A 19,739-nucleotide genomic window follows, 5' to 3' on the forward strand; every position below is an offset into this window, starting at 1 on the left:
CTGGGATTACAGGCGTGAGCCACTGGGCCCTTTTTTTTTTTTTTTTTAAAGACATAGAGTCTATGGCCTGGGCTGGAATGCAATGGTGCAATCATAGCTCACTGCAGCGTTGAACTCCTAGGCTCAAGCAATCCTCCCACCTCAGTCTCCTGAGTAGCTAGGACTAAAGACAAATGCCACCATGCCCAGCTAATTTTTTTTTTTTTTTTTTTTGTAGAGACGGAGTCTCACGATGTTGCCCAGGCTAGTCTCAAACTTCTGGCCTCAAGCCATGTCCCCAACTCAGCCCCCCAAAGTGCTGGGACTACAGGCACGAGCCACCACACCTGGCCTATATTAGATCTTTAAAATCCAGAATCCAGAATGTGAAAGCAAATCTCTACAGTTTTTTTTATGATGTTTAAAGTCAAGAAAACATACTAAAGCAAATTCTAGATGAATCAAACATTTAAACATTTTTAAAAAGTGAAACCATAAAAACACTAGAAGAAAACACGGATATTTTAAAAAATAAAGTCAAAAAGCCCTTCCAAATATGACAATAAAAAATTGACAGGCTGGGCACAGTGGCTCATGCCTATAATCCCAACATTTTGAGAGGCCAAGGTGGGAGGATCACTTGAGGCCAGAGACAAGCCTCGGCAATATAGCAAGACCTTATCTCTACAAAAAATATTAGCCAAGTGTGGTAGCGCACGCCTGTAGTTCCAGCTACTCAGGAGGCTGAGGCTGGAGGATCACTTGAGCCCAGGAGATTGAGGTTGCAATGAGCTATGACTGCACCACTGCACTCCAGCCTGGGTGACAGAGCAAGACCCTGTCTCTAAAAAAAAAAAAAGAAAGAAAAAAAGAAAAAGATTGATGAATTTCACTAAATAAAAACTAAAAATTCCTGCACAGCAAAAATAAGTCTTAAACATAACAATCAAAAACAGTGATACACTGTATTGGTGGGGGGGTATGGAGAAACTGGCATTATTATGCTACTGTTGGTAGTTGCATAAACCAATAGGACTTTACTGGGAAGCAATTTGGCGATATCTATCAAAATTACTAATTCACATACCTTTGACCCAACAACTGTTCTAGAAATTTTCTTACAGATTTATTATATTCACAATGTACAAATGACTACTTGGAAATTACTTAAATGTCCATTAACCTAGGACTGGTTAAATAAATTATGGTACATGCATACAGTGCAATTCTATGCAGTCATAAAAAGAATGAAGAGGCTCTGAGGTGGGTATGAAGTGCTATGATTTCCAAGACACGCTGCTAAGGGAGGAAAACAAAGTGCAGAACAGTGTTTATGGTATGCTACCATCTGTGCAAAAAAAAAAAAACAAAACTGGGAAGGGGGTAGCAGAAAGAGAAAATATATAAATATATAATTCCTTACATATGCAGACTTATGTCTGAAAAAAATACATTAAAATCTGATAAATGTGATAGCAATGATTGCCTCTAAGAAAACAGGTTTTATGGCCAGGCGCGGTGGCTCACGCCTGTAATCCCAACACTTGGGAGGCTGAGGCAGGCTGATCACCTAAGGTCAGGAGTTCGAGACAAGCCTGTCCTAAGCGGTGAAACCCCATCTCTGCTAAAACTACAAAAATTAGCTAGGTACGGTGGTGGGAGCCTGTAATCCCAGCTATTCAGGAGGCTGAGGCAGGAGAATCACTTGAACCTGGGAGGTAGAGGTTGCAGTGAGCCGAGATCACACTACTGCACTCCAGCCTGGGTGACAAAGTAAGACTCTGCCTTAAAAAAAAAAAAAGTTTTACATGCTAGATATCTTTAATAATTTTCCAACTTTCTAGCTACTCAGGTTACTCCCCTCATCCAATCCATCCACAAATCATGTTAGCTATGCCTTCAAAAGACATCCAGACTGTTCTACATTCTGACTGTGGCAATGGTTATATGAATCTATATATGTGTTAGAATTCATAGACCTGTATATACAAAGGGTCAATTTTACTGTATATACAAAGGGTCAATTTTACTTTACCCTTTGTATATACAGGTCTACTTTTACTTTTAATTTTGTTAATACAAAAATAATTTTTTAAAAAAGACATCCAGGCCAGAAGCAGTGGCTCACACCTGTAATCCCAGCACCTTGGGAGGCCGAGGCAGGTGAATCACCTGAGTCAGGAGTTCAAGACCAACATGGCCAACATGGCGAAACCCCATCTCTACTAAAACTACAAAACTTAGCCACGCATGGTGGCAAGGACCTATAATCCTAGCTACTCAGGAGGGTGAGGCAGGAGAATCACTTGAACCCAGGAGGCGGAGGTTGCAGTGAGCCAAGATCGCACCACTGCACTCCAGCCTGGGCGACAGGGCGAGACTCTGTCTCAAAAAAAAAAAAAAAAGACATCTAGTATCTACCCACTTTTTACCACCTCCACTGCCACCATCTCTTATCTGAATCATTACAATATCCTCCTGACCAGATGCCCTGGTTCTCTTCACTTCCTACAGTCATCTCCACATAGCAGCCAGTGTGATCCTGTTAAAAACTAAACCAAATCATGTCCTCAAAAGCCTCCAATGGCTCCCCATTTCACGTAGAAAAAATGCCAAAGTCCTTATGAGAGCCTACCCAGCCCAAAGCAGCTTGACCTCCTGTTCCCAAGGTTTCCTTTCCTACTGCCCTCCTCACTTACTAAACTCAGGCTGCACTGGCCCTCTCGCCCTCCCTTGACAACACCAGGCATGTTCCTACCTCCCAGTCTTTGCTCTAGCTGTTCCCTCTGCCGGAAATATTTTTCTCCTAGATATCCACTTGACACTCTCACATCCCTCAAGTCTCCTTACATCTCGCCTCCATGAAGTTTATCCTGACCACCTTATTTAATCATGCAACCTACTGGCCCTTTCCTCCATCTGTACTCCTGATTCCTCTTCATCCTACTCAATTTTTTTCTCTTTTCCAAAGTACATATCATCTTTTAGTAAAATTTACTTGTTATGCTTATTGTCTTTCTCTATATCCCCACTACTAGAAGATAAACTCCACGAGGACAGGGATCTTTCATCTGTTTTATTCACAGATATACCCCACACATCTAGAAAAGTGCCTGGCACATATTAGGTGTTTGGTAACTATTTGACTCCTCCCTAAGGTGAAATGACATCGAATAAATGAGTAAATGAACAAACAAATGAACATATAAACAAGTGGTTGTCTTTCTGATTAGAGAACATTTGAACAGAGACCTGAAAGAAGGGAGGGAACAAAGCATCTCTCCGGGAGAAAACCATTTCAGGTGAAAGGGTAAGTACAAATGCCCTGAGGCAGGCACACCTTAGCGTGTTCCAGAAAAAGGGGAAAAAAGAAACAACAAGGAGGACAATGTGGGTGGCACAAGTGAGGCAGGGAGTAGACCACGAGGGCAGTGAGGTGATGGGAGGCCACATTACACGGGGGAAAACCCACAGCACACAGGGCAAACGCTGGCTTGTATTCGAGATGAGAAAGAGGCCACTAGAGAGCTTCAAATGAAATGTTATGATCTATGTTAGTTAAATGTTATATGTTAGTTAAAAATCTTTCCATAAAGAAGGCACAGGTGGAGTTGAACTTCCAAGCACATTCTACAAAACATCCACAAAAAAATTGTCAAGCTCTCCCCAAGAAAAGTAAAAGAAAGAATACTCCCCAATGTAACTTTATGGGGCTAATACAAATCATGAAACCAAAACCAAACATACAAAGATAGTTCCCAAAAAAGTACACATTAATTTTTGAGCCAATTTTAAGTCCTGGACAAAATACTGGCAAATCTCATTTAGAAATGCATGTAATCCCAGCCTCTTTGGGAGGCCAAGGCAGGAGGATCACTTCAGGTCAGTTCGAGACCAGCCTGGCCAACATGGTGAAACCTCATCTCTACTAAACATACAAAATTAGCTGAGCTTGGTGGCACTCGCCTGTAATCCCAGCTACTTGGGAGGCTGAGGCAGGAGAATCGCTTGAACCCAGGAGGCAGAGCTTGCAGTGAGCCAAGATGGCGCCACTGCACTCCAGCCTGGGCAACAGAGCAAGGCTTTGTCTCAAAAATAATTGCCAGATGTGGTGGCTCATGACTGTAATGCCAAGGTGGTGGATCACTTGAGGTCAGGAGTTCGAGACCAGCTTGGCCAACATGGCAAAACCCCTTCCCTACTAAAACTACAAAAATTAGCCAGGCACGGTGGCGCATGATTGTAATCCCAGCTACTCAGGAGGCTGAGGCAAGAGAATCGCTTGAACTGAGGAGGCGGAGGTTGCAATGAGCTAAGATCGCGCCATTGCACTCCAGCCTGGGTGACGGAGCGAGACTCTGTCACAGAAAAAAACAAAACAAACAAACAAAAATAAAACAATAATAGCAGCCAGGCGCAGTGGCTCACACCTATAATCCCAGCACTTTGGGAGGCAGAGGTGCGCAGATCACGAGGTGAGGAGTTCAAGACCAGCCTGACCAATATGGTGAAACCCCGTCTCTACTAAAAGTACAAAAATTAGCCAGGCATAGTGGTGCCCACCTCTAGTCCCAGCTACTTGGAAGGCCGAGGCAGAAGAATTGCTTGAACCTGGGAGATGGAGGGTGCAGTGAGCTGAATCTAACCACTGCACTCTAGCCTGGCTGGGCAACAGCACGAGACACCGTCTCAAAATAATAATAATAATAATAGCTACATTTATTGAGCACCACTCTAAATGCTTTTCATGGATTAACTCATTTAATCTTCACAACAACCCTATGCCGTGTTATTTCATCCATTTTTACAGACAAAGAAACTAAGACACAGAGAGGCTAAATAATTTACCAAAGTCCACAGATAGAAAGTAGAGATTCTGAAGCTTCTGAATTTCAAAAACCTCAATGATATTCTGATTTAATTGCTCTGGGGGTGGAACCAATACTCTTTAAAGCACCCCAAGCGATTCTAATGTGCAACGAGGGTTAGGAAGAATTAAATCCATTAGCTAACTTCCCCCACCCTGAGAGAGAGTACATGGACATAGCCAAGGCAGGAGACATTTTAGTGAGGATTAAATATAAAACAAGCAACAAGGGTCAGAAAACATGATTTCCCAGGTGCTTTCCAACAGTGAAATTCTACCATTATCTGTTTCCACAGTCTTTCTAGAAGTCTAGGAGGTGTAATATTCTGTGTTACACCAGCTAGCAGATTCAATTCTAGTTCACTTTGGAGAAATCTGTCAGCTTATTTCTTTGGAATGGAGTTCCCAAAACAAGAATAGGGTAAAATATCCTAGCAGCTTATAATGCAAGCTGAGTATCCCTTACCCAAATGCTTGGGAACAGAAGTGTTTCAGATTTCAGGCTTTGGAATATGTGCATTATATGCTTACTGACTGAATATCCCAAATCCGAAAATCCAAAACCTGAAATGCTCCAGTAAGCATTTCCTTTGAGCATCATCTCAGCACTCAAAAAGTGTCAAATTTTGGAGCATTTCAAATTTTGGATTTTCAGATTAGGGATACTCAACCTATACTAGAATACAATTATTTCAGAATAAAAAACACAGCCCTACTTTACAGAAAAAAGTAGCAAAAAGAGGGAAGAATTCAAGAGGCCAACCTAATATTTTGTAAAAGTATAACTGGATAAATGTTACTGAGCTGCCCAAAGACCACTTCTGTTGACTGGAGCTAAAGCCACAAAAAGATCCTAACCCTACTCTCCCCTGTATTCTGATGTGGATGCAATCAGGTATGGCTCTATGGAGTCAGGAACTGCTGCCACAGTCAGCATGCAGAAGCCAAAGCAACGAGTGCTACCCAGCAAAGTTCAAGAAGGCTCAAGAAGTGACAGGAGGAAAACAAGCTGTCTTGGCTACAGCAGCAGGCTCTAGGAGGCCGGCCTCCAGCCCACTGCCTCATTTATCTCCCCTTCACAAGGAGAAGCCTGGACACACATGGGTCCCCAAAGCAGTGTTAATAGCTACCGCTCACACTGCTTCTTTTTGATCCTGCAGAATCAGAGCTCCTCAGTCTTCAAGGAGTTGGAACTATTGCAATTCCATCTCTTCCCAAAGCTATTCTCTGAAGCTTGGGAATCAACTTTAAAGAATCTTCCAAGGTGGGATATAGGAAAAACTATAAGTCAAATAAAAGTTGAAGATTGAACTCAGTGTCCTTAGACTTGGTGTTCTATAGAGTGGGCAACAAGCCAACTGGGTCTACCACTTTCAACACTGTATGCTACTTCCTAGAAGTGAGAGTTGCTTTAGGTAGTCTCCTCATCTAATTGTTAGAGATCCAATGGTCCAGCTACAAAAAACTGCCCATTCCTCCCCACGTCTCTCCCACCTCTATGCCTTTGCTCATACTACCTGTACTATCAGGAATGCTCTTGCCCACATCCCTTTCTGAAACACTTCCACCCTTCTTTTAAAGACCTGCTCAAACCTCACTTCCTCTAAGATGCCCTCCCAGAGCCACCCCAACTCCTGTATTAATTTCATTTACACTCTGTTATAATATGGCATTCCTCACCCTTTGCCGTTTTTAGATAGCTTATACCTGTCTCCAACAAGAGATCAGGCCCTGGTGGACAATAATAAAGTTTCATAGATCTTTTCTATGCCTTTCAGCATCTTATATAAAGCAGAAATTCAGGAAATATTTGTTAAACAGAATTGGATTCAAGAAGCATTCAGAAGGCCAGGCACAGTAGCTCACACCTGTAATCTCAGCACTTTGCAAGGCTGAGGTGGGAGGATCACTTGAGCGCAGGAGTTTGAGACCAGCCTGGGTAACATAGGGAAGATCCTATCTCTACAAAAAAAATTTTTTTAATTAGCTGGATGTAGTGGTGCAGTGCCTGTGGTCCCAGCTAGTTGGGAGGTTGAGGTGGGAGGACCACCTGAGCCCAGGGGGTCAAGGCTACAGTGAGCCATGATCGCACTCCTGCACTTCAGCCTGGGTGACAGAGCAAGACCTTATCTCAAAAAAAAAAAAAAAAAGAAGAAGAAAGAGAGTGAAGCATTCAGAGACGCTGCTCTGCTAGTCTGACCTCAGTTTGCTATGGAACACAAGATGTTCTTTCTTCCTCTTTACATGTCTTCTTTTGTTAGTTTGCTTTGAAATATTAATTCTTTAAAATAATTTTCCTATTTTCCTTCCTGTGATTTTTTGATTTTTGAACTGAACATAATTCACATACCATAATATTTACCCTTTTAAAGTGTAGATTTTAGTATATTCACAAAGTTGTGTAATCATCACCTCTTTCTAATTCCAGAATGTTTTCATCATCCCAAAAAGAAAACCCATACTCACAGGCAGTCACTCTCCACCCCTAACCCCAAGCAACAACTTATCTACTCTCTGTCTCTGATATATAGGATTTTAACAAAGCTTACAGTAGGTGATCTCAATTGTGGTTTTATTATAACCTGAAGCCAAAATTTTATCTTCCAAAAAAAGAAAAGAGGAGGTTCTTATTTTATAAGTCAAAAGGAAAATGTGATTTGACACAGCATTCTGTTTTTATTTTGTTAAGCTTTTCACTGAGGAAGTATATGTATAGAAGTTTATATATGGGGCCGGGCGCGGTGGCTCATGCCTGTAATCCCAGCACTTTGGGAGGCCGAGGCAGGCAAATCACCTGAGGTTGGGAGTTCGAGACCAGCCTGACCAACATGGAGAAACCCCGACTCTACTAAAAATACAAAAAATTAGCTGGGCGTGGTGGCACATGCCTGTAATCCCAGCTACTAGGGAGGCTGAGGCAGGAGAATCGCTTGAACCTCGGAAGCAGAGGTTGCGGTGAGCCAAGATCGCACCATTGCACTCTAGCCTGGGCAACAAGAGCAAAACTCCATCTCCAAAAAAAAAAAAGAAGTTTGTATAACATAAGAGTACACCTCAATGAGTTTTCAAAAACTGAATACTGTAGTCCCCCTTATCAGCAGGTAATACTTTCCAAGACACCCATGGATGCCGGAAACCACGGAGAGCAAAGAACCCTATATGTGCTATGTTTCTTTCTATATATATATATTTGATAAAGTTTAATTTATACATTAGGCAGAATAAGAGATTAACAATAACATAATAAAATAGAATAATTATAACAATATACTGTTAAAAATGTTATGTGAATGTGCCTTTTTTTTTTTTTTTTTTTTTTTTTGAGACAGAGTCTTGCTCTGTCGCCCAGGCTGGAGTGCAGTGGCGTAATCTCGGCTCTGCAAGCTCCACCTCCTGGGTTCACCCCACTCTCCTGCCTCAGCCTCCCGAGTAGCTGGGACTACAGGCGCCCGCCACCATGCCGGGCTAATTTTTTGTATTTTTAGTAGAGACAGGGTTTCACCACGTTAGCCAGGATGGTCTCGATCTCCTGACCTCGTGATCTGCCAGCCTCAGCCTCCCAAAGTGCTGGGATTACCGGCGTGAGCCACCGCGCCCGGCCTGAATGTGCCTCTTTCTCTCAAAATATCTTACTGTATTACACAAACTCACCAATTTTCAGACCGCAGTTGACCATGGGCAACTAAAACCGCAGAAAGCAAAACTGCTGACAAGAGGAAACTACTGTATACAAGTGTAGCCAACTCCCAGATTAAGAAACAGAACAGAAGCCCACTCCTTAACCACTCCCAAAGAATAACTATGATTTTGACTTCTAACAGCAGAGAATAACTTTTATGCCTGTTTTTGTACATTTATGAATGAAAGCATATACTATTCGGTATAGAAAAGTTCTACATTGAAATTCTATGCCTTGTAATACTCACCATAATCTTCTTGTATAAAGCCATTACATTATCATCATCAAATGGTAGAAATCCACACATAAGAACATATAACAGTATGCCCATGCTCCAAACATCTGCCTGAGAGAAAGAGGGAAAAAGAAAAATTACTGAAACAAAAATTCAAACATATTTCAGAATGGTAGGACTCGATCCAATCACAGAATTGTCGCAAAGCTAAAAAAGAACTCAGATATCAACCATTTCAACCTGCTTATTCTATAGTCAGAGAACCTGAAGCTAAGGAGGCTTGCCTAAAGTCACCCAGTCAATTGGAGGCCACCCAGGAAGGCCTCCTGACTTCCAATTTAATGCACTCTCCTCCAGCTGGACTCTAGCACTTAACAGAAAATAATTTCCAGTAGGCTGGGCTGGATTGGACATGATAAGAAGATGAGACAATTCTACAGTGCTACTGAAGGTTTAGGTTACATATGAAGATTATGTAAACAGGCATGAGGATGTCTTAAAATTTATTGATAATCAGCAAGTATGACTAAGTTGTACTATAAAATTCTATGTAGAGAACTTTAATAAAGTTCAATGATTGACTTTTCAAATGTAGAGGTGGCCGGGCCTGGTGGCTCATGCCTGTAATCCCAGCACTTTGGGAGGCCAAGACGGGTGGATCACCTGAGGTCAGGAGTTCGAGACTAGCCTGGCCAACATGGTGAAACCCCGTCTCTCCTAAAACTACAAAAATTAGCCGGGCATGGTGGCGCATGCCCACAGTCCCAGCTACTCGGGAGGCTGAGGCAGGAGAATCGCTTGAATCCAAGAGGCGGAGGTTGCAGTGAGCCAAGATCACGCCACTGTACTCCAGCCTGGGCGACACAGTGAAACTCCATCTAAAAATATATATCATTTATTTATATATAATATATATTATTTATTATATATTATATATGTACATATATTATATATATGCATGCATGTACATATATGCATACATGTATACACATATATGTCCATATATACATATACATATGTGTCCATATATACATATGTGTCCAAATATACATATATACATATGTATATATTATATATACATATGTATATATAATATATACATATAGAGACTAGAAATTAGCCTACCAGCACAAATAGTCCTACAAACCTCAAATATATACGTATATATACATAGAGAGAGAGAGAGAGAGACACACTAGAAATTAGCCTACCAGCACAAATAGTCCTACAAATTTCAAAATCCCAGAAAAGAGCTTAACCTTTATATGTGATATCCATGTGTCCCATGAGTCCTAAGCAGTAACTATTTATTCAAGCAGTATTTGGCCTTAGTCAATAATGATGCCACCATTAGCTGAGGAGAAGTCACAGCTCTTACTCTCATTTGAGCCTTAGGAAATTTTTTTTTTTTTTTTTTTTTAGAGACAGGGTCTCACTCTGTTGCCTAGGCTGGGGTACAGTGGCACAATCTCAGCTCACTGCAACATTTGCCTCCCAGGCTTAGGCAAGTTTTAAGAGGAAAAAAAGAAAAAGAGGAAAGAAGGAAAGGAAGGAAGAAAACAAAGAAAGAAAAGAAAGAAAACATTTAAAATAACTTGAGCAGCATCACATATCTGGGTAGTACTTATACTAGATAAGCCAAATCTAACCCCTAGTCCTGTCTACCAAATCATATCAAATTATTAGGACTCTACTATGACGTCTCAAGTGAACAATTTGCTTTGAAGCAAACACTTGATTACTCTTCCAAGTTGCAGGAGGTCAGAAATTGACCATTTACGCCTCAGAGATGTCAAATATTTAATCTATAAATTGAGACATGATGGCATGACACTCATTCATGGTATTAAATTCAAAGCAGATCGGGTGCAGTGGCTCACACCTATAATCCCAGCACTTTGGGAGGCCAAAACCGGCCTCCTCCCACCTGAGGTCAGGAGTTCAAGACCAGCCTGGTCAACATGGTGAAACCCCATCTCTACTAAAAATACAAAATTTGGCTGGGTGTGGTAGTGGACACCTGTGATACCAGCTACATGGGAGGCTGAGGCAGGAGAATTGCTTGAACCCGGGAGGTAGAGGTTGAAGTGAGCTGAGATCACACCATGGCACTCCAGCCTGGGCAACAGAGCAAGACTCCATCTCAAAAAAAATTCAAAGCAAAGAGGTTGTACAGGAAAGAGTGAACTACATGGTGGCTCATGCCTGTAATCCACACTTTGGGAAGCGAGGTAGGCACATCACCTGAAGTAGGGAGTTCAAGACCAGCAGGGCCAACATGGTGAAACCCTGTCTCTACTAAAAAGATAAAAAAATTAGCCAGGTGTGGTGGTGCATGTCTGTAATTCCAGCTACTCAGGAGGCCATTGCACTCCAGCCTGGGGGACAAGAGCAAGACTTTGTCTCAAAAAAAAAAAAAAAAAAAATGGCTGGGCGCGGTGGCTCACGCCCATAATCCTAACACTTTGGGAAGCCAAGGCGGGCAGATCACCTGAGGTTGGGAGTTCCAGACCAGCCTGACCAACATGGAGAAACCCCGTCTCTACTAAAAATACAAAATTTGCCAGGCAGGGTGGTACATGCCTATAATTCCAGCTATTCGGGAGGCTGAGGCAGGAGAATCGCTTGAACTCGGGAGGTGGAGGTTGCAGTGAGCCAAGATCACACCATTGCACTCCAGCCTGAGTGACAGAGTGAGACCCTGTCTCAAAAAAAAAAGGGTCGGGCATGGTGGCTCACGCCTGTAATCCCAGCACTTTGGGAGGCCAAGGTGGGCGGATCACCTGAGGTCAGGAGTTCGAGACCAGCCTGGCCAACATGGTCCTGTTGGACTCAAGCAGTCCTTCCACTCCCACAATCCCACCAGGGTTGAGTCAAACCCTGTCTCTACTAAAAATACAAAAATTAGCAGGGCGTGGTGGCATGTGCCTGTAATCCAAGCTACTTGGAAGGCTGAGGAATGAGAATCGCCTGAACCCGGGAGGCAGAGGTTGCAGTGAGCCGAGATTGCACCATCGCACTCCAGCCTGGGGGACAAGAGCGAGACTTTGTCTCAAAAAAAAAAAAAAAAGCCTGGGCGCGGTGGCTCACACCCATAATCCTAACACTTTGGGAAGCCGAGGTGGGCAGATCACCTGAGGTTCGGAGTTCAAGACCAGCCTGACCAACATGGAGAAACCCCGTCTCTACTAAAAATACAAAATTTGCCAGGCAGGGTGGTACATGCCTGTAATTCCAGCAATTCGGGAGGCTGAGGCAGGAGAATCGCTTGAACTCGGGAGGCGGAGGTTGCAGTGAGCCAAGATCACACCATTGCACTCCTGCCTGGGCAACAAGAGCGAAACTCCATCTCAAAAAACAAACAAACAAAAAAACACACAAGAAGTCAACAGAAAGATTATGTCTAGGGTTAAACTTAAAGAGGAATAAAATGATAATAACATCCCCATAGTGCTACCAACACTTATTAGAGAAAAGAAAGCAGAAAAAGTATTTTTCAGTTAACTCAAAGTACCTTTACTTCGCTGTTTTGAATTGAATATGAGAATAAATTAACTAAAATCATAAAAAAACCAAAGCAAATGCAAGTAAATCCATAAACTACCAGTTGACATGAAAAAATAACTGGCTCCCAGCACTTTGGGAGGCCAAGGCGGGAGGATCACTTGGGCCCAGGAGTTCAAGACCAGCCCCAGAAACATAGCAAGACCCTATCTCTAAAAAGAAATTTTTAAAATTAGCTGGGTGTGGTAGTGCACACCTGTAGTCCTAGCTACTTGGGAGGCTGAGGTGGGAGGACTGCTTGAGTCTAGGAGGTAAAGGCTACCGTGAGCCATAGTCATGCCACTGCACTCCAGCCTGGGAGACAGAGTGAGACCCTGTCTCAAAAAAAAAAAAAGATAAAATAATTGGGAGGAAGAGAGAACTGAAACCATTTCCCATGAAAAATTACTGAAGAAATTAGAGATATTTACAATGGAACATGTCCTTAAAGCACGATCAGGACTGTGAACATCAGAATCAACTATTTTATTAGTATTTTAAATGAAGATTCTTAAAGCCCCATCTCAGAAAACGAAACCAAAATCTCTGAGGGAGTTACCACCCTGAGCTCTGCATCATTTAGTAAGTATCTCAAATGACTCCTCAGTCCACTATCCTTTAGACACTCTGAGAAGGATAGGAAGTTGAACTAACATGGACAAGAAAACAATTTAAAATTACATAGGAAAAACCCAGATACACTCAAATCAGCAGATTCTCATCACCTCTAGGAATCTTGTGAGATCAGGCATACGATTATCACTCCTTCTGGGAAACTAAATGGAATAGTGGAAACAGTACCTCACTCCACTCAAATCTCACTCAGTCACCAGCTGTGTGACCCTGCAAAGGCACCAAATTTCTGAGCCTCAGTTTCTTCATCTTCTTTATCTTATGGGATAGGGTAACACTATTCACTAAAAAGGATGTCTGTGGCCAGGCGTGGTGGCTCATGCCTGTAATCCCAACACTTTGGTAGACCAAGGCAGACAGATCACCTGGGGTCGGGAGTTAGAGACCAGCCTGACCAACATGGAGAAATCCTGTCTCTACTAAAAATACAAAATTAGCCAAGCATGGTGGCACATGCCTGTAATCCCAGCTACTCTGGAGGCTGAGGCAGGAGAATCGCTTGAACCCAGGAGGCTGAGGTTGCGGTGAGCCAAGATCATGCCATTGCACTCCAGCCTGGTCAACAAGAACAAAACTCCATCTCAAAAAAAAAAAAAAAAAAAAAAGTCTGTAGAGCTTAATTGAAAATTATTAAAGGTATCCAGCATGTGAAACTCTTTTTTTTTTTTTTTTTTTTTTGAGACAGTCTTGCTCTGTCACCCAGGCTGGAGTGCAATGATACAATCTCGGCTCACTGCAACCTCTGCCTCCCAGGTTCAAGCAATTCTCCTGCCTCAACCCCCAAGTAGCTGGGATTACAGGTGCGCATCACCATGCCTAGCTAATTTTTATATTTTTAATAGAGAGAGGGATTCACCATGTTGGCCAGGCTGGTCTCAAACTCCTAACCTCATGATCCGCCCACCTCAGTCTCCCAAAGTGCTGGGATTACAGGCATGAGCCACCGCGCCCAGCCCATGTGAAACTCCTGTACACTGTTGGTGGAAATGTAAGATGATGCATTCACTATGGAAAACAGTATGCAGATTCCACAAAATATTAAAAATAGAATTACAGTATGATCCAGCAACTCCGCTTCTGAATATATACCCAAAAGAATTGAAAGCAGGATCTGAAAGAGATACTTGTACACTCAGATTCCTATCAACATTATTCACAGGAGCCAAAAGGTGGAAGCAATTTAAGTATCTACCAATGGATGAATGAATAAACAAAATGTGGTATATACATACAATGGAATATTATTCAGCCTTATAAAGAAAGGAAATTCTGATACATGCTACAACATGTGTGAACCTTGAGGACATTATGCTAAGTGAAATAACCAGTCACAAAAAGACAAATATTGTATGATTCCATTTACATGAGGTTCCTAGATTAGTCAAATTCATAGAGACAGAAAGCAGAAGGGTAGTTGCCAGGGGAATAGGGTAGGCAGAAATGAAGAATTGTTTAACAGGTATAAAGTTTCAGTTTTGCAAAATTAAAAGAGCCCTGGAGATCGGTTGCACAACAATGTGATTGTATTTCAGTACTACTAAACTATACATTTTAAAACAGTTAAGATCGTAAGTTTTATGTTATGTGTATTTTACCACAATTAAAAATAAAAAGTATCCAGCATGATTCCAGGACTATGATAAACGTTCAGAAAACATTTGGTCCCTTTCCTATAATGCACTAAGAAGGCTACAACATCATTTTTGTGGTATTTCTGCCAAAAATACATAACCTGAATCTACTCATAAGGAAACATCAAATAAATTCAAATTGATGTACATTCTACTAAATAACTGGCTTCCTCAAAAATGCTGAGATAAAAAAAATAAAGAAAGCCTAAGGAAGTCTTCCAGATTAAAAGGGACTAAAGAGACACAATAACTAAATGCAATAACTAAATGCATCCTGCACCATATCCTAGACTGGGGGGAAAATAAAACTATAAAGGACATTATTGGTACAATTAATACCATTTGAATATGAATTATGAATTAAATAAATTGTATCAATGTTAAATTTTGATACTAAAGTGTGGTTATAAAAGAAAAGGTCTTTGCTTTTAGGAAAAATATATATAGAAATATTGAGTAATAAAAGGACATGATGTTTCTAGCTAACTCTCAAATGATTCAAAAAAAACATGCATATATATAAACATAGAGAATGATAAAGCAAATAAGGAAAAATGTAAATAACTGAATTTGAGTAAAAGATATATCAAAGTTCCTCATTCTATTCTTGCACTATCTTGTAAGTTAGAGATTATATCAAAATAAAAAGTCACCAGAAACAGTTCCCATCTTCTCGTTTTATGAAGTAACCTGGTATTCCCAAAGTTCCTTATGCTAGTTCCAAAAGATGCTCTCCATCAAAAGTGGATCCCATAGGCAAATAAAATCAGAACCAGCTGTTATCTGTGATGTTCCTTTTCTGAAGGATCACACTGTACAAGAGCACATTAAAGATTTGGAGGCCAGAGCCGGGCACGGTGGCTCTCTCCTGTAATCCCAGCACTTTGGGAGGCCGAGGCAGGCGGATCACGAGGTCAGCAGATCGAGACCATCCTGGCTAACATGGTGAAACCCCGTCTCTACTAAAAATACAAAAAAAAGTAGCCAGGCGTGGTGGCGGGCGCGTGTAGTCCCAGCTACTCGGGAGGCTGTGGCAGGAGAATGGCGTGAACCCAGGAGGCAGAGCTTGTAGTGAGCGGAGATTGTGCCACTGCACTCCAGCCTGGGCAACAGAGTGAGACTCCGTCTCCAAAAAAAAAGAAAGATTTGGAGGCTGGGTGCAGTGGCTCATGCCTATAATTGGGAGGCTGAGGTGGGTGAATCATTTGAGGTCAGGAGTTTGAGACCAGCCTGGCCAACATGGTGAAACCCGTCTCTACTAAAAACACAAAAATTAGCCGAACGTGATGGCAGTTGCCTGTAATCCCAGCTACTTGGGAGGCTGAAGGAGAATCGCTTGAACCCAGGAGGTGGAGGTTGCAGTGAGCCAAGATCGCGCCACTGCACTCCAGCCTGGGTGACAGAGTGAGACTCCATCTCAAAAAAAAAAACAAAACAAAACAAAAAAAGATTTGGACATGTCCTGAAATAGGAAACCTGTTTGAGCACTTCCTGAGCTTTTCACAACTAAAGTGGTTTTTTAATCTTATGACACTCACATCAGCAAAACTAGTACTCCAGAGAATGAGAGGAGCTGACTAATTTGATAATTTGAGATACAGCAAATATAAATCAGGCAAATCCCACTCCTTCTCAGCCTGGACTCCTACACAGGGCTGCTGGCCTTGGAGAGTCAGCTCTGGATGGACGAAGCACAGGTTTTCTCTGTGCTAACCAGCATCCCTGAAACTGAGCCTGGAACCTTCATCTTTTGTTCTATCCAGCTAGACTAACCAGTCCAAACTATGGCACTATTTAATACAAAAGCAGCCACAACAAGGACACCAGAAATATCCCTGCTTCATAAGTATATGTTACTATATTTATTGCAAGTTATTAATTTCATTTATAAGTAATCATGTCTCACTCTCCAAATAGACTGAACTCTGATTAACAAGATTATTTCTTACTTCATCATTATACCCCCAACGCACAGTGCCTGACTCACTACAGGTGACCAATATAAATGTCTGCTGATTATATAATGAATTAATCAATGAATAATTACCTCTGATCCAAGATATGATTTGCCTTGTATTAACTCAGGTGCTGCATAAGCCAGACTCCCACAGCATGTCTGTAGATGGTAATCCTTGTTACCCTGCCAATAAGATAAAAATGAAACATTAATTACAACCCTTAAGAGAATTAAACCTTGATAAACATTCTTCTTTTTTTTGAGACGGAGTCTCACTCTGTCACCCAGGCTGGAGTGCAATGGCGCAATCTCGGCTCACTGCAACCTCTGCCTCCTGGGTTCAAGTGATTCTCCTGCCTCAGCCTCCAGAGTAGCTGGGATTACAGGCACGCAGCGTGCCACCATGCCCAACTAATTTTTGTATTTTTGGTATAGACGGGGTTTTGCCATGTTGGCTGGGCTAGTCTTGAACTCCAGACTTCAGGTGATCCACCCGCCTCGGCCTCCCAAAGTGCCGGGATTACAGGCAATGAGCCACCACGCCTGGCCGATAAAAATTATTTGAGCACAAGCAAAGAGAAGCTAGATGAAAAACCACCCCACATAATAAAGGATTTCTGTAGCCAACACAATACTCTGTATACATGTGTGCATGCACGTGTGGTCTCTGCTTCTCTGGATTCCCAACACCACTACAACCTGGCATGAACAAATCCTTTCCCCTTAGCTCAGTCAAATCAGGTTCATACTTCCCTAAATACCCACATACATAAATAAGCCTAGCATATATCCAAGCATCCACGTCTTTCCATCCCCAAGTATCCCGGGGGGGGGGAAATTTATTTACTGGACCTTATCTCCAGTATGAAATCTTTACAAATACAGAAGAGCTCTATTTTCTTAGAGGGAAAAAAGCAATATGTTACATAGAACAGTGCCTTGAAAGTCTGTTTTCCAGATGCAGTTATAAATCACTCCCTTAGCTTCCAGATCTGTTAAAATGAATAATCTGCTCATCCTCCTCTGCCCTCCCACAGAAATACCAAGACATAATGAAAATAAAGCTACAGTCCAACAGCTGTATAGAGTTCTTACAGCTGGCAAAGGATTTGTGAATTGTGAGATGTCATTTACAACTGAAACAACATGGCCAGGAGTGCGCTCCTTGGAAGAAGGCTGAGGCAATCCTCTCCCAGGCAACCCCGCTTTCCTTAGATGGTGTCTATGTGTATAATCTGTGGCAGCCATAAATGAAGGCTCACAGGGTCTGTCACAAACCTTCTCCACTGCCTCCCATGGAGAACAACTTAAACCAGTTTATCTGTTCAAAGTATGTTTTCTCTTTATATGTTTGTCAATCAAAAAAAAAAAAAAAAACCTGCCTTCTAGCATTTGGTTCCCACTGATAGTTTCTGAAGAGCCAAGGGAAGGAGAGAAGAATCAGAAAGAATCAGACTTTCTGCCAAAGGGGCAAAATCTGCTTCCCTTTGCACCTAGCTAATTCTGATCGGGGCAGGAAACAGTTATGGGATTACCAAAGCCCGAGACAAGTCTGCAATTTCAACATTCTTAATGAGTGTAGACAGCTCATTTTAGAGATTGTGAGTACCATGATTAGAGAACTCCAGAGGAAGCTTCCAACAGGCAGCCACACAGGAGATCTGCTGCAGACAGGAGAGCCAGAAAGTTCAAAGTCACCTCAAAGAGAAGTTATGCTGGAGAACACCAATACATAACCATGGAATGCAAATTAAGGAAATATATAACAGTTATAAATTTAGAAGTGCATATGGGCTTTTTCCTTCTTTTAAAAGGAAAGCGGATTGTTTCTCAAAATGTAACTAATTGTTAGTTATAGAACCATTTGGATAACAGATTTGCACTAAATTCTCAACTTTTATTTAAACAAACAAAGGCATCATCTAGTGGCAATATACTCAAACTGCAAGCACTGGTCAAGTCAGCATTCTTGCTGTAATAGCCTCAAGTCACCTCTGCACTGCAAATTCTCACAGCATACCCATGGAGTCTTCAGCAGGACCAATCCTAGAACTAGGGCAGTGACTCTCAATCTTGATTGCATGTTATGATCATCTAGAGAACTTACAAAAACTACCCATACCTGGGATGAAATTTAACATTCTTCTCAATGGATGCAACCAAGCTCAATAAAGACTAAGTGGAAGTCAGGACAAAATCACACACTAAGAAATAAATGCATTTACAAAGAACATAGATGCATCTTATTTCTGCACTTACCTTGGGTTTTGCACAGAGACCAAAGTCAATCAGCTTTAATTTATGATATTCATCAAACAGCAAATTTTCCTGGGAAAACAAAGATATTTTGATAACTGTATACTGACTTCCTTATATCACATCCCACCTCTAGCCATTTCTAAAAATGATTTAAGGCCGGGTGTGGCAGCTCATGCCTGTAATCCCAGCACTCTGAAGGCAGATGAGAGAGGATTATTTGAGCCCAGGTGTTCAAGACCAGCCTGGGCAACACAGAAAGACCTGGTCTCACTTTTTAAAAATAAATTAATTAATTAAAATGAGTAAAAATGATTTAAGGTTGTTTCTGTTAAAAAGTCTGGGTACAACAAACCGAAAATGACTAGAAACTAATGAAATGACAAGAAGTATATAAGGGAAAAGAAGGGCTGGGCACAATGGCTCACGCCTGTAATCCCAGCACTTTGGGAGGCTGAGGCAGGCACATCACCTGAGGTCAGGAGTTTGAGACCAGCCTGACCAACATGGAGAAACCCCGTCTCTACTAAAAATACAAAATTAGCCGAGCATGGTGGCGCATACCTGTAATCCCAGCTACTTGGGAGGTTGAGGCAAAAGAACTGCTTGAGCCCGGGAGGCGGGGGTTGGGGTGAGCTGAGACAGTGCCATTGCACTCCAGCCTGGGCAACAAGAGTGAAACTCCATCTCAAAAAAAAAAAGGGCCAGGCGCAGTGGCTCACGCCTGTAATCCCAGCACTTTGGGAGGCCTAGGCGGGTGGATCACGAGGTCAGGAGATCAAGACCATCCTGGCTAACATGGTGAAACCCCGTCTCTACTAAAAATACAAACAAAATTAGCCGGGCGTGGTGGCAGGCGCCTGTAGTCCCAGATACTCGGGAGGCTGAGGCAGGAGAATGGCATGAACACGGGAGGCAGAACTTGCAGTGAGCGGAGATCACACCACTGCACTCCAGCC

The 19,739-nt window shown here is 42.1% G+C and overlaps 1 protein-coding gene across 32 annotated transcripts in view; it reads right to left on the reverse strand.

The window, feature by feature from the left end:
* The window catches only part of MELK (maternal embryonic leucine zipper kinase), a 102,864-nt gene that overhangs the window by 59,537 nt on the left and 23,588 nt on the right, over nt 1–19,739 (reverse strand). For 23 of the 32 annotated variants that reach the window (XM_009456630.5, XM_001169038.7, XM_063788569.1 and 20 more), the window contains 3 exons: nt 18,784–18,852; nt 16,615–16,707; nt 8,773–8,871 (listed from right to left, as the gene is read on the reverse strand). In XM_009456630.5, coding sequence (XP_009454905.1) covers nt 8,773–8,871; nt 16,615–16,707; nt 18,784–18,852 — 261 coding nt within the window. Of the gene's footprint in view, nt 1–8,772; nt 8,872–11,982; nt 12,085–16,614; nt 16,708–18,133; nt 18,240–18,783; nt 18,853–19,739 lie in introns of those variants that run through there. The other 9 variants (XM_063788576.1, XM_063788580.1, XM_063788579.1 and 6 more) reach the window with 4 other exon arrangements.

Source organism: Pan troglodytes, chromosome 11 (assembly GCF_028858775.2).
Source record: "Pan troglodytes isolate AG18354 chromosome 11, NHGRI_mPanTro3-v2.0_pri, whole genome shotgun sequence".
Lineage (NCBI taxonomy): Eukaryota > Metazoa > Chordata > Mammalia > Primates > Hominidae > Pan > Pan troglodytes.